Source organism: Emys orbicularis, chromosome 1, assembly GCF_028017835.1.
Source record: "Emys orbicularis isolate rEmyOrb1 chromosome 1, rEmyOrb1.hap1, whole genome shotgun sequence".
Taxonomy (NCBI): domain Eukaryota; kingdom Metazoa; phylum Chordata; order Testudines; family Emydidae; genus Emys; species Emys orbicularis.
The window spans coordinates 310,320,451-310,335,737 of NC_088683.1; the positions used below are offsets into that span (position 1 = coordinate 310,320,451).

Below are 15,287 nucleotides of genomic sequence, written 5' to 3' on the forward strand. Positions count from 1 at the left end.
TGCTCCCATTGAAGTGAATGGTACAATTCCTCAAGTTCAATAGGAGCAGTTAGACCAATGTGGTACACTTTTGAAGATCCCACCCTTATTTTAGTGCTGCAGGCACTCAACGGTATTACCTTCTTAACCATCAGTGACCTGTTATCTTGGCAGGATTGGGGCTGTATAGCATGCTCCAGCAAGCTGCTATACTGCATATTCCACAGGGACAAAATAATACAGAGGAAGAATTCATCCCAGAAAGTAGCTATTTTTTTTAATACTGACTTCAAGTATGAAAATAAAAAATCAGCTATGCACACTGGATCTCAGGAGAAGATTCATGATACCCTTGAAAAGGACAGAACAGTTGATAAAATGTTTGCGTCTCATCCTGTTTCAATCCCAGACTCAGCAGCATGAAAGCCTATAAAGACACCATTTCCAAATGGCTTAAACTACATTAAAAATGCATACAGAGGACTCACACCTCAGAAGATAAAGGACGACACTCAAGATCAGAAGCCTTCCAGTTATGTGGCTACATGCTACATTCGATGGCGGGTCTCAGATGCAGCTTTTGTTAGAGTGGTACTCTTTAGGCTTCACCTTAATGTGCTTTATCTTTTCAGTCTTCTATCCCTGCTTGTGTCATATAGCCAGGCGGTGAAATCTGTGTTAAAGTCCACCTTTTAAAGCAGTCACACCGAGATGTATTCCTAAACATTTTCCAGTGGAAAGTCACCTGTACTAAATTACTACAAATTATCCCGATACAGCAGCACCGAAGAGAACAGGTGAACTGCTTTGGATTTCAGTACCTGGAAGGCATGTGCTCCATTAACCGTATATGCACAGAAGACTGCATTTTGCATAGTTTTGTACATTGCCTTGTTTTAATACTGAAACACCACAGATCAGCTATAATAAACATTTTATGTTCCCTTAGATGTGGTTACAGGCAGTCAGATCAATGTTTCTTTCTTCTTTTACAGGTTTCCCTTCAGCTTTTCAAGTAAAATTCTCACCCACCAAATTAAAAACAAAATTACCTTCCCTCTTGAGACCACATCTTGTCAGTCCTCTAAGCCAGTCATTCTCAACCAGTACCTCTGGTTACTCAGAGGTCTTCCAGGGGGTACATCAACTCATCTATATCAGGAGTTCTCAAACTTCATTACACCCATGATCCCCTTCTGACAACAATTACTACATGACCCCAGGAGGGGGGACTGAAGCTTGAGCCCGCTTGAGCCCCACCACCCCAGGGGTGGTCAAAGCCTGAGTGCTGCCACCTTGGGTGGGGGGCCCGAAGCCCAAGCCCCACCGCCCCAGGTAGCAGAACTGTAACCTGAGCCCCGCCACCCAGGTTTCAGCTTCAGTCCTGGGTGGTGAGGCTCAGGCTTCGGCCCCGGGCCCCAGCAAGTCTAACGCCAGCTCTGGCAACCCCATTAAAATAGGATTGTGACCCACTTTGGGGTCCCAACCCACAGTTTGAGAACTGCTGATCTAGATCAGTGTTTCTGAACCTGAGGGTTGCAACCCCCGGGGTGGGGTCACAGGATGGGTTTAGGGGGTCGCAAGTGCAGGGCCGGCATTAAGAGGTGGCAAGCAGGGCAATTGCCCGGGGCCCCGTGAAGCTAAGTCAGTGAAGGCAGTGAGGCTTGGGCTTCAGACTCCAGAAAGGGGTACAGGTTGAGAACACTGCTCTCCGTATTGGTTTAACTGTATAGTTTTTCACTGCTTGTCACATCTTGTGTATAAATCAGTGGATATGCCCACCCCTATCCCCACCAAAACAGTTTGTTTAACCTATCAGATTTTCTTTTCTAAGACAGGCATGTCTGCTGAACCAAACACCTCTACATATCTCTTTGTTAAATTAGGATAGGGAACTAAAATTTGGTTCAGTCCTGTTTGTAGTTTACTAGTTGCAAAGTTTAAGAGTTGATGTTCTAGTATTATATCTAGTTACTTTTTATTAGTGTGTGGTTATTTAGCCACTGAAGTTTTGGAAACGTTCCTTTTAGAGGAAGTTGGTGAGTCAGGCTTCCAATGCAGAGCTCTCTTCTGATCGAGGTATTAGCTATCTCTGAGCAACAAAAGGACTTGACCCACATATAGGACTCAGTTGACGTGCTTTATCTCAGGAAAGAGAGAGATAAAGAGTTTGAATACTACAGTAATGGGAACCAGTATAAGTACACAGAGTTGTACAATGTAAGTACACAGTTCTTTAAGGCTGTAAAATAAACTGGCAAGTCAGAATTATCCAAGTAATTCAGAAGTAAATATTTGAGTACTTGTGGTTCAAATTAGGGTTTAATTTGTTTAGAAAAGTTGTCAGGCTAAAAGTTAAATTCTTTGTATCATGAATAAATATACCCTTTAAAATTGTTTTGCACAAGTTGATTCACTTAAAAAGGTGGTAAAGTTACTGTAACTTTTCTCTAGCGTCTACTCGAACAAGAATGCAAAAGCAAAAACTAAATGATGGAACTGATACATCAGCCACTGAAGAAAAGTGAACATCTTCTCAGGACCATGCGGTGCACTGCATGCTTCTCTGCATTTGTCTTTCTTTTTCAGCCACCATGTTAATTACTTTTTTATGATCAATTGCTAGTTTAAAATGTTTGGCTTTTTTTTTTTTTTAACTTGTGTTTTTCATTATATTATGCCGTATGATGTAGCATGTACACAATGTAAGCCACTGAGTTTATTAATTTATATATTTTTGAGGATTTGGAAGAATTTCAGCTTCCTATTGCAACATTGTTCATTTAATGCCAATTCATTCTACTTATTTTGAACTCTTCTATCAAAAATAAAGTTAGATAGAATGATTTGAAATGCACTAATTCTTTTGTTCATTAGATTTCATTTTAATGTTGGAATTTTATGCACTATTTGCATATTTTGTGAATTAGGGGCCAGATACTGCAATGACTTCTGACTCTGTAGAATTAACATGCTAAGGCCCATTAACTTTACTATGCACGCAGTCATAACTGTTGCAGGATTAGGCCCTGCCATTGTAAGTACAACATGCAAACAAGGTGTAAAGTAAACTCACATAGCCATACTACTGAAACAAATAACAGATACCTCAGATTCTTAACATCTTCTAGTACTTTTTCCCCTCACAGTCTGAGTGGACAGTTACACTGCTGGTCATCTGTTAGTCATTTTGAACCTAACTGAGTATGAATTACTCAGAGAGTAAGTGTGTTCCAGGGACAGAGTTTTCCCCCCCAGGTACAAAACACTCAAAGTGCACTTTCTGATATTTCTGGATCCTGAAAAATAAGAAAAATGCACATGAAATGAAATCATACTGTTACCAATCTGGAGTTTCTTGCAGTGACCTCTACAAATACTGATTTGCCTGAAGTCAATGATTTAGCTTACTCAAATTTTGCCAAGAAATGGGAACAGAACCCTACTTTTAGTAACTTAAACCTGTGTGCCTCAAGTTGGCCTCCTAAGAATGAATAGCCTGAGTTCCAAAGTGCACCCAAATTCATATTTAGATCAAGTTTAACATGTGAAGCATCCAGATCTGAAAAATTTGGTCAAAGTCCTCCCTCTCTCCATAAAAGGGCACAACTTTTAAGGCTACTTGAATTATTGCTAAACAAATACATTTTTAAATTAGCTACTCAGTTGTGGGTGTTTTGCTAGTATAAAGGTATAAAAAAGTAATTTACTTCTAGCAGTCTAAAAAACAGCTCTAGCAGAGCTTTCTCATGACTGCTGCCTTTAGAATTATCCATTCATTTTAATGAAGATTTAGTTTTGTGCAACTGCTTAAATTAAAGTAGATACAGTAGAAAAAAAGCACCCGGGTTTTATTACACAGAAACATGTTTTTAAAAAAATCTTGTGTGGGTAACTTATTTGGAAAACTCTTAGTTGAAAATAGAAAATACTTTTGGTAGTGTCATCTGGTTTTTTAAAGATCAGTTTTTGTCAGTCAAAATCTAATTGTAGAGCAATTTTTAAAAACTGTACAACAGTATATTGATTTGGAAATATTTTGATGAACTTTGAAATAAAACAGTTACCTTAAGTTTTAAGTCTGAATATGGTTTCAACTTCCTGAAGTATGTACAGAAGTGTTAGTATCTTAGGTTTCTTTGCCTATTTTTTTTTTTTCAGAGTTTACAGGTGAAATATACTACAAATAATGGGATACACTGTCTTTAAGCTCCATAATTGCAGTTCGAATAGTGCCAGATCTTAACTTTGCTGGCTAGAGAACTGCAAGGAGTAGTACACTACAGAGTTCAGTACTTAGACAGGCTATCCTTTCTCTACTGTGACAATGTACTTTTTTTGTTCAGGCAGACTGAAGACTACATTTAAAAGTGTATGGTTGCATATTGTACAACTAATGGATTTCATTCCTTTCAAGATAAATAAAATAGCTTTAATAAGATTTATTGGTGATCATTGTAACTTCCTTTTTTATTAGGTATAAAGTTAATAAGAAAGTATCATGTGGAAATAACAGCCTTCTGTTTCATGCTTAGGCTGCAATCCTACAACTGGTGTGAGCAGAGTCCCATCGATTTCAGTGAAGCTCTGTACATGTGCAGGGATCTAGCTCTAAATACACAATTGGGCCCTTAGCCATCTACAAAACTTCCATTAGTTCCCTCAGTTTGAGTTCATTTCAAATTTTTCTAACTATATTTTCTCCCAGCATTATCGTTATTTGTATTACAGTAGCACACAAGGCCCCAATGAAGATCAGGACCCCCTTGTGTTAGACACTGTACGAACATATACAGTTGCTGCTTTGAGGAACTTACAATCTAAATAGACAAGACAAGGGGCAGGAGGGGACCATGACGCACACTGGTGAAACAGAATTGGTCAATGGCAGGGATAGAGATGGGAAGAGAACTCAAGTCTCCAGCTACCCAGTCTAGGCCTACCCACTAGATTGTGCAACCTCAGATGAAACAATGCAGACTCCACCTGAAAATCAGGTTACTCTTTCTGCTTCTTCCGTCATCACCAACTAAAGAATCTGGAATTACAATTTAATTGGAAGTTCTACTGATGACATGGGAGGTAGAATGGGAATAGTGCTCTGTCTACTTTACCACTCTGGCCCTCTCAAGTAATTTTCCACCTTCCAACTAGTAACACACACAAACCACAAAGAAAGCAAGTAAGATGTATATTATAGAAAGTTATTTCACAAGTTTCTTACTGCTGTCGCCCTCATTTTCTCTCCCTCTGACTATCTGTCAGTTGTTGCTCTATGTCTAACTTAGGTCCCTGCCACTTGGAGCTTAAAACTTATCTATCTTCTCAGTAAGGTTTGACTGGATACAAAGTTTGTTGCTATGCTAGCTTTGCAGTGCTGACCAGAATGTTTGTAAAATCAGTACATGTGACTTTAAATTGCACCTGGGTGCTATAAGCAAAATTTGTCACTCTTCTGACTGCTTTTACCCAAACCTTCACCTAAAAACATAAACGTTTTCAGCAAAATATCTTACCTCCAGTTTACAGAAACTACCATATTAACTGTCAGGATACAATTTCCAAGCAGTACATTTAATATTTCTGGTGAGTTACAGTAAATGCTCCAATTGCCATTAGAGGATTTTGAAAGTTTATGACATTTGAGATTAGTACTTTTATTACTGCTTCACACACAGCTCTTCAAAATGATCTAGTGTTTTCGAAATTTTATTCCAGAAAGGGAAAAGGATCCAAAGTTGGACAAACAATAGTACTAGAGACCTTTTCTCTCTGCAGTTTTAACCATGTCTGGGTCCCTTCCTTATGTCCTCTTATTTCCTGATATGATGTGTTTTAAAGGTCAGAGTAACTTCTCTGATTAACTATTACTGAAACAGAATATAAAAAACTGTATTCAGTTATTTATGCTCCTCTTCAACTTCAGCTCTTTCATGTAAATCTATACATGAAGAATTTTGTACTCTAGACAAGTCTAAGTAAACAGCATGTGCACCCATTTGAGTCTGTGAGAGCTACTGCAGTTATTTGCAGGCCAAGAAAGAAACCAATTATAAAAGTGCATGAAACGGTGGGAAACCTGTAGAAGGTTGTGTTGATGTAGGAAACCAGCACACGATACAGTCTGAATATTTTAAAATGTAACAAGTTTAGTTTATACAGGTATCCTGAAAAAAAAACAACAACACCTTCTTTACCAAGCAGAAGTGATATGTCAAAAACACAGAAGGAATTTCATCTAGTTGCAATCACTCTTTTTCACTCCTGCATTAACTTCTTTGAAAGGCTTGAAATCTGTTTTCCTGTCAAATTCCCCCCATTTTTGTGCAGACATTGGTTTTATTGCTGCTTCTGAGTCTAACAGTCATTTCTTTAAAGGCTTGTCTATACAAACACTTAGTCATTTCCCCCCCTCCCACCACCCTGGAAGCTGGGCTATAAATCTACCCTAGCCTGCTGCTGGGTACTAAAGTTCTGTAGCACTCAGTGATCCTACCCCGCTTTGAAAGAGGAGTCGTTCAAAGGGCACTATGGAACTTCTAGTGCATAACAGCAGGGTCTGCACCGATACCACGTGTGCTGCAGGCTAGTGCACGGGTAGATTTTCACCCCAGGTTGCCACATGTAAATGAGCCCTTGGAAAAAGACTGTGGTCTTTAAACTATAAACTTTATCCTGTAAGTTACCTATTTCTCTCCCCTCATCCCCACAACGTGCTAATAAGGAAGTAATAAACAGCTGTTTAAGAATGGTCGAGGCAATTCGATGTAGACTTTAGATTGTAATAAAAAGTAAACAGGTCAAAGGCTAAGATCTTAAATATAACCGTTTTATTAGTTGTCTATTAAGCCATATGAGTTTTTACAGAAATCTGAAGTTGGCTGGATATTTTATTATGGTAGGGCTACAAACATTATACATCCTTAGAGGTCAAGCAAAATTTGTCATGCTAATGGATAAAGGTTTTATTTTACAAAGTAATCCCAAGGAAACAATTATCTTCAGTTTATATAAAAAGCATTTATATACTACAGCAATTTACACAGTGAACATGCTTTGTAATAAAGCTCCATCATTCCAAAGGTGGGTCCTAGAAAATACCATGAGGCTGAACCTACTAACATCAATCACTGTGATAGCCCCTTTATTGTAGTAGTTTACTTTTATTCCTTTTAAGTTCCATTTAATTCAAGAAATATTTATTTACCTGTTTTCCCCAGTGGTTAGTTGGAGGAGTCTCTTGTTCAGCTGTCCAAGGCTATTTTAGGCCATCAGTCAAGTTTTCGAATGAATACCTCACCAGTCTAGGATTACAGTCCCAAATGTCTACAAATATTTTTTCATTGCTGTCTGAACTGGAGTCTCTGGAAACACATTTAATACTGGCTAACAATGGATCCAATTCCAAGATCAAGAGGAGTGGTGGTGGCAGCATCCTCAATTGTCAAAAACAAAAAAATATAAAACCGTTACCGCCCAGGCTGGATTTAGTGTCCTCACATTGGTGTTCAAGCATGCACCTGTATAAACACACACGCATTTTGGTTTCCAACCATCAAGTCAGTGCACTTCTGAAGGCTGGACCTTTAAGTGCAAAGGAAAGTATCTTGTGTTGCTGTTTAATGAGTAATGTAAATGAAAGCTAAATAAATATATTTTTACTACATGTGCCTATAGCAGTGTATAAATATACTATTAAATTGTCCAGGTCAAGAATTAAATGCATAAAATCCTCATTGAATGAACAAACCAAGATGTCTGCATTTTATCCTCAAAACAGACATCACTGAAGAGAAGTTCTCTCAAAGAGTTAGTCCCACATGGTTACTACTACAACAATAAAAAGCTGCCTGAAAAAAACCAGCCCAAGCTTTGGTGTGCACAGCATGAACTGAAATAATGCTCATGGCGAAGAGACTAAAGGGTGATAGACACTGCTAAGAATTGGTTTTCCCGTCAGCCTCATCTACAAATGCATCCTTGTTTCCTTAGTCACTGAATGCAGACTATTTAGTAGAGTGCAGATGCCCAAATTTTCATTTCACAGGAAATTGAGGTAGGGAAGTGCTATTATCCCCTTTTGACAGAGGCAGAACTGAGACATAGACTAAGGGTACCTGTACCCAGCAGCTGGGAGATTTTATTTCCAGCTTGGGTAGCTGTACATGCTCTGCGTGAGCTAGTGCCTAAAAATAACTGTGGCCACAGCAGCTCAGGCTAGCTAGCCAAGTATGTACCCAGGGGCATGGGCAGGCTTATTCTCAGATGACTAGCCCATTCCAGTGATACTAGAGATTTTTGAGCAGCTCTCTTCTGTTTCCTAAGCACAGCACTAAAAACATCACTTTGCCACCATTAGCTAAAAATTGGGGACGAATTATAATAATAATAAATGGAGATATCCTATCTCCTAGAACTGGAAGGGACCCTGAAAGGTCATCGAGTCCAGCCCCCTGCCTTCACTAGGCAGGACCAAGTACAGATTTTGCCCCAGATCCCTAAGTGGCCCTCTCAAGGGTTGAACTCACAACCCTGGGTTTAGCAGGCTAATGCGCAAACCACTGAGCTATCCCTGTAACTATATTGGCAGCACTATAGAACAGAATGGACCGAGAGAGCAGAGGGAAAGATGCCTACAGCGAGTAAGCATGCTAGGTATAGTGCAAATACAGAACAGAAATAGTATTAATGAGCCTGTGTATGTATGTCTGGGTTAATAAAGGTGTGTGTTATGAATGTTACATTGTTTTAGATGTATAAAGTTGAAGATTTAAGATTGCTGTCAGCGACTGCACATGGTTGATCACCGTATGCAGAGTGCAACACTTAATACTGTTCTAATTGTATGACATTGCAGTTGGGATATTTTTAAATCTGTATTAAGAAATTGTGTTAAGGGATTTATTTCCAGAGCTTTATGCTTAATTACATTGTAGCCAGGGATCATCAGTGTGCTACTGTAATAAAAGATACTTTGTTTTGGAAAAGTACTGCCTGTGTATCTAGCAATTCTATTGGAAGGCTGTATCCGAGTCCTCCCAAGGGTAAGTGGTCTAAGATATTCTGGGGAGTTTTTCTAAAGAGGCACTGCTCGTAAACCTGAGTAATTCCTCTAGGACGGGTCCCCTTTCACCCTGCAGAAACAGAGTAATAAGTTAGGAGGCTACCTGGAAAGGAACCTCTGCTAAACCCAGGAGGGGGCAATAGATAAGCTATTCTGGTGGTACCGTGGGTCTGTTTTTGGGGTAACACCAGGATGGTCACACTGCAATTTTTAGATGCTAAATGGAGCAGAGCTAGCAGCTGTATGGAACCAGAACTAGGAATTACATCTCCCAGCTGCTGTGTAGATGTGCCCAAGGGCACACAGGATGTCTATGACAGAGCAAGGCTAGGGTGGTGTCCTAACCACTGGCTCATCAGTTTTTGAAGCCAGTTCACCTATTCTTTTAACAGAAATTAGATTAAGTAATTTACACACAAATTAGTCTTCTGTATCATAACAGAAACCAAAACTGATAAACATTTTATAATCTCAACATCCTGTATCACAGTGCAAAAGTCTTTCCACGCAAGCATTAGCATACTGAAACCTCCTCCACCTATTGCTTTAGCAAGTGTTTGAATGGCACCTGGTTACCACTTGAAAAGACTTTGAGTTTAATTTTCATGATTTAATCATTGAATTGATTTATAACTTTCCCTATCCCTCCTCCCCCACACATAATTCATGTCAAGCACCTGTCTTATCTGTAAACACCAGTAGAAAAGTCAACTGATAATTCCTTTTTGTTGAGTTTCTTTTTCATGGCAGGTGAAGAGGTGTGTTTCTGAGCAGCAAAACTAACAGTGAAATAACTCATTATGTGACAAAACCAATTAGAAGTTACTGTTCCACTGGAAAGGTGAGGTAAAGTCCCTGGGAAAAATAACCAATTCTTTTTCGTCTGAGAAAATGACTTTAAGAGCCAAGAACTCAAAACTAGCCCTTTAAAATAAGTCCTTCATACTTAAATAAATTCAGCGTAGTCTTCTCTTGAGCCTTTGCTGCTCCTAATTTACAAAGTATCCATTCTGTGGCTTTTTCTTTACATTAGGGGCTCTTTTAAGAGGGATTTGTATGATATATCCCTTTAGCCTATCGTTAGCAAAACAAGCGTCTATCTCAACACTTCTCTAGAGGGTGTGAGAAATTAACCAGAAAGGAACCTTCTTGTAGCACATTTACTTTGATTGACCTTAAAGGTGCATAATGAAGCTTTAGCAACAGCCAGCTTCATGCTATCCAGTAAACTCAGATGAAGATGTTAAAGAACTGTTTTTGAAAATATTTCAAGGAAGAAAACAAGGAATACAAATGGAAAACAGTGACCAGTCCACTTGATTTTAACGGAAAACTTAATTATTCCATTAGGATTTTTTTTTTAAACCTAAGTTGTTGGCAGATTGTTTATATCTATTGTTTATTCTATACCATACCCATCTTCACAAAGCTTGTGCATTAGGCTACCTGGAAGCTTACTAAATCCGCCCATCAACAGTGACACTGACTTTACTGGATGTTGTCCTCTTTTCTTTCAGGCATTCTGAGTGCTGATAAGTTTTTCAAAGGGGAAGTGTTCCCATGATGAAAGTATCTTCCTTTGCAGCAAGCATTCTTCAGTTTTTAAATGCTCCTACTCTGCTTGCTTTGCTAATGAAATTCTTCAAGAGGTCATGGTCCATTTCTGCAAAGCCTGTAGTTTGTGTAACCACAGTCAAGTGGTTTATACAAAACCTGAAGCAAAATTCTTCTAAGTCCTAGGAACAAAATAAGGTTATGAGTTATTCAAGAAGATATTACAAATTTAAGTGAGCATTCACATCTTGGCTGTCTGTTTCATCCCAACAATATCCACATGAATGTTTACAAATGCTAAATAATACCTAGAACAAAACATTACAATAGCAAGGCCAGAAACTTGTCAAGGCAGCTGCTACTGTTTTGATTGGTTACGGAGCTGACATCCGGCTATCCTTCTTCCTAAAGCTCAACTCAAGGCCACGCTTCCTGAAAACCTCAGTTAACTATCAAAAGAGGACGCTGCCCATCCACTGAAAACAGCAAGATGATTGAAGCAAGAGTAGCACAGTAAAAGTATGTTGGAGAAGGGGTAGAGTGAAGGGGTGCCCAACCTAGGATACAAGATGGATGGAAAGGGAAGAGTGGGTGAAGGGAAGGAAGGCACTCCTACCCTTAGATTTCAAAGTAGAAAGACAAATATGAAAATATTTGCAAATGATGTCATGCGTAAACTTGGGGTTCTTCTTAGAGTAGCTGCAGTGATGTATTTCACTTAGGTGTGAGTGTGCCCAGGCCACTGGAGCTGGAGAATTTTGCCTAGCAGGAGTAATAGAGGGGCACCACTTGCGCCTTGCAGCCATAGTCCCTCACCTGGTTATGTGTGGCGGCACCATTCCAACCCCCCTCAGAGCCTTCTTACTACCCATGGCTGGAGTTGGAGCTGTGTGTGGTCTTAACCTCACACTCTGTCACTAATTTAGTGTTTTTTCTAGTTGTATGTAATTAGTCATAACCTTAGATTAGTGTTAGTTGTATGTAGTTAAGTATTCCCCTGTGATGCCCTCACCAGGGTTTACACATTGCCTGTTGTGTGTGGGAGCGATTCCTAATAATGATCCCCACATACAGTCTTTGCTGTGCTTGGGTGAGGCCCATGTCAAGGAGCAGTGTTCGGTCTGTAGATTGTTCATGAGACGCACTCAGGTGGATAGGGAACTTTGAACATGTGCTGTTTTAAGCAAACAGGCCATGTGGCCTGCTTCAGCACTGAGGGCCTTGTCAGATCAGAGGTCATTGCCCTTGGGATCCAAGAGTGCTACTGCCTCGTGCTCTGAAGCAAGGGGGGGGGGGGGAAGGAGCCATTCTCTGTTGAGTGTGCTGAGGAAAAAGTTCACATAATACCAAATTAAGAGTGTTCCAGGTCTCATGGACTCTCCTTCCTCCCCCAGGAAGAGCGTGGACTGGCATGGAGTTAGTGCCGGCGCATGGGATGGTGTGGATGCCTCTAACTGCTCCCCGGCACTGAGTAGGGGCATTGGAGACCTGTATCGTCAACTCCAGTTCTGGCCCCGAGGTATCTATTGAGTTCAGTACTGACGAGGGAGATGCCAGCACCGACTGTTTTCATATTGGCATCGTACCAAGTGGCTACCATCCTCCTCTGACTTTCCATCTTGACCTCTCCTTTGGTCCAGGACTTGGCGAGGACTGCATTGTTTATAGCCCCGTTGGCTGGACGGGCCACTGAACCCTCGGGTCTGTTGGCACTGCAGCCAGTATTTCCCCTTCCATAGTCTGTGGAAACAGGGCCAGTACCGGGCTCAGTGCAAGAGTCCTGGGCACCAGGAAACTTCTCAGCACCATTGCAGCTGGCACTGCAGATGTTACCAGGGTGACTTTCACCATCCTTCACCTCGGCACCATCAGCTGTTTTGGTACTGCTGCTGACTTCGGGGTCCACACCACTTCTGGCACTGGCATACTTGGGGCCGGGAATGTAGTATGTGAGCAGGCAAAGGGTAGCACACTCCAGGGTACTCTGCCAAGAGGTGATCAGGTTGTGGCAGTTCTGCATTGACAGGAGTAGAACTCCGATAGCCAATCACTTGCCTGGGGTCCAGAATCATCTTGCAGACCATCTCAGCAGGAATTTTTCCCTCAACAAGTGGTCTTTGAAGCCCAGTGTTCTGCGAGTCATCTTTGCAGCGTGGTGCTTCCCATCGAGCGACCTGTTTGCTACAAGGGTCAACAGGAAATGCTGGCTGTTCTGCTCTCAAGGGGACCTCAGTTCAGGCTCCGTGACCAATGCCTTCCACCTCATCTGGCAGTCGGCTCTTCTATGAACTTTTCCTCAAACTCCGACCATTCCACAGGTCATCTTCAAGCTGAAAGTAGAAGGGGCCAAACTCATCTTCATTGCCTCGGCATGGCCAAAGCAGTGCTGGTTTTCTGACCTCCTCACACTGTCGATTCAGCCTCCGGTATCCCTTCCTGTCCATCCTGACCTGCTCATGCAGAATCACAGTCACACTCTGCATCCCATGCTCAGCTCTCTACATCTCATGGCGTGGCTGCTCTGTGGTTGAATAAGGAAGAGAAATGCTCGGTGGTTGTTTGACAGGGTCCTACTCAGTAGTAGAAAACCCTCTACTAGGAAAGCCTATTCGGCAAAGGGGAAGTGTTTTTCAATATGGCCGCAGAGTTCAGCTGATGCTGGCTAGTATCTTGGAGTATTTGACATCTTGGAGTATTTGCTGCATCTTCAGTGGTTGGGCCTTTTGCTTAGCTCAGCATTTTGCATAGCATCTATCGGCGCTCTCAGTCTTTCATTCATCCATTCATGTGTCTAAAGTGGTTTCTCCGTTTAATTGAAACCAGGTGGTATATTTACTTGTATTTTTTCCTAAGCTGCATTCATTGCCAGAGGAGGAACAGCCTCTTCACACACTGGACATCAGACGATTCTAGCCTTCTATCTGGACAGGACTAAACCCTTTCTGGTGTCACCTCATCTGTTTATGTTGTATGCAGACTGTATGAAGGGACAGGCAGTCTCCTCACAGAGGATTTCTAAGTGGATAACTTCCTGCATCAAGACTGCATATGAATGGCTTTGGCTACACACCCGCTACAGGAGCGAGAATATTCTACAAGAGCACAAGCTATGTCAATAGCGTTATTAAGTGACATCTTGCTGTTGGATATTTGCAGGACTAATGCATGGTTGTCGATACATATGTTTACAAACCATGACGCCATTACCGTGACATCCAGAGCAGATGCAAACTTTGGGAAGGCAGTCCTTTGGTCCTTGTTTAGCTAGACTCCGAGCCCAATGCCGTGGGAGTACTGCTTGTGAGTCACCTAAAGGGAATACATGGCTGCATCTATTTGAAGAAGAAACAGTTACTTACTGTAACTGTGGTTCTTCAAGATTTGATGCAGATGTTTATTCCACGACCCACCCTCTGTCTCCTCTGCATCAGAGTCTACTCTCTGGCTATTCAATGTGAAAGAACTGAGGACGGTCGGATGGCGCTGCCTCATATAGCCAGGGGAGGAGCTCTAGCCATAAGGCGCTAGCGCTGCCCTCCTATGGGTACAGCTAGGCAAAATTCTCCAGCTCTGGTGCGCTGGGTGCGCACATGCCTAAGTGGAATACACATCTGCATCACATCTCAAAAAATCACAATTAAAGTAAATAACTGTTTCTCTTCACTCCACTGTTGTTCATGGGGTTGCTTTTAGAATATGTGGAAGACTGCAAAAATGTTTATGAATTTGGAAAGTTTATGAATTTTAGTAGAAATGATTGATACTGAAAATGTGTGTTTAAAAAGTTTCAATCATCCAACCAGCTAGCATACCCTGTGACTGACTAGTCTGCAGTGGGTTTGGTAATCTAAGTGACCACCTCAAAAACAACAGGATGAAATTTGTTCATATGAACTTATATGATGAATCCTTATGCATGACCAGAAATCAGGATCACGTCACAAACATGAACAGGAGACAGCTAACATAATTTGGTCAGCTCTGTATTTCAACTTGAAGGTAGACACAATATAAAAATGCAAAAGGTGCAACCATATGCAATAACTCTAAAAATTGTTATTTGTACACTCAAAAAGAAATAAATGCATCATATAACAATAAAGCCTTCAATTTTCCTAGTGTATGCCTGGAAAAAGGCTAATGATTCCTTCCCTCCTTTACCCACATTAACTTCAACAGCAGCCATCTGCAAAATTTGTCAAAAATACAATTTATTTTCTAGCCATTGAGGGACCCCAAATTAACTGCCTCTTCTACCCTGAATATTTAACGTAATGAAAGGACACGTTAGCCTCACAAGGATGTAGATATACACGTTGACCTCTGAATGTGTCTTGTAACATGTGCAGAGAAAAAACAGCAGCTGGATTAGACATGATGGTAAAAATAACTGTCTTGTCCTAGACTTACTAGTACAAGTGTTAGATCAATAGTGAGATTTTCTGAAAATTCTCAGCATAGGTACACCCAGCGTGGATGACTGTCATATGTTCTGTAGACCATGCAACAGTAACTGCACTCAGTGAGCCTTGCCCATTCAACCTTCTCGCAGTGGCAGCATTCCCTCTCTTTATGCACTGAGACCTATCCCTTTTGCAGCTTGTTCCTGTGTAAACAACTTCTGCAGAAGGAAAAGGAATTAGCCTGTCCTTTGCAGCAAGCACATTACAGACAGAGTTAGCCACAAGGC

At 41.0% G+C, this 15,287-nt stretch overlaps 2 protein-coding genes across 4 annotated transcripts in view; one reads left to right on the top strand and one right to left on the bottom strand.

Moving 5' to 3' along the window:
* The window catches only part of RB1 (RB transcriptional corepressor 1), a 165,401-nt gene extending 162,820 nt beyond the window's left edge, over positions 1 to 2,581 (top strand). For all 3 annotated transcript variants that reach the window (XM_065416876.1, XM_065416893.1, XM_065416885.1), the window contains one exon: positions 2,434 to 2,581. In XM_065416876.1, the coding sequence (XP_065272948.1) occupies positions 2,434 to 2,507 (74 nt within the window). In that variant the 3' untranslated portion in view covers positions 2,508 to 2,581. The remainder of the gene's footprint in view (positions 1 to 2,433) is intronic.
* Positions 2,582 to 10,579: 7,998 nt separating this feature from the next.
* RCBTB2 (RCC1 and BTB domain containing protein 2) overlaps positions 10,580 to 15,287 on the bottom strand; it is a 77,538-nt gene continuing 72,830 nt past the window's right edge. The window contains exon 13 of the mRNA XM_065412317.1: positions 10,580 to 10,779. Coding sequence (XP_065268389.1) covers positions 10,639 to 10,779 — 141 coding nt within the window. The 3' untranslated portion in view covers positions 10,580 to 10,638. The remainder of the gene's footprint in view (positions 10,780 to 15,287) is intronic.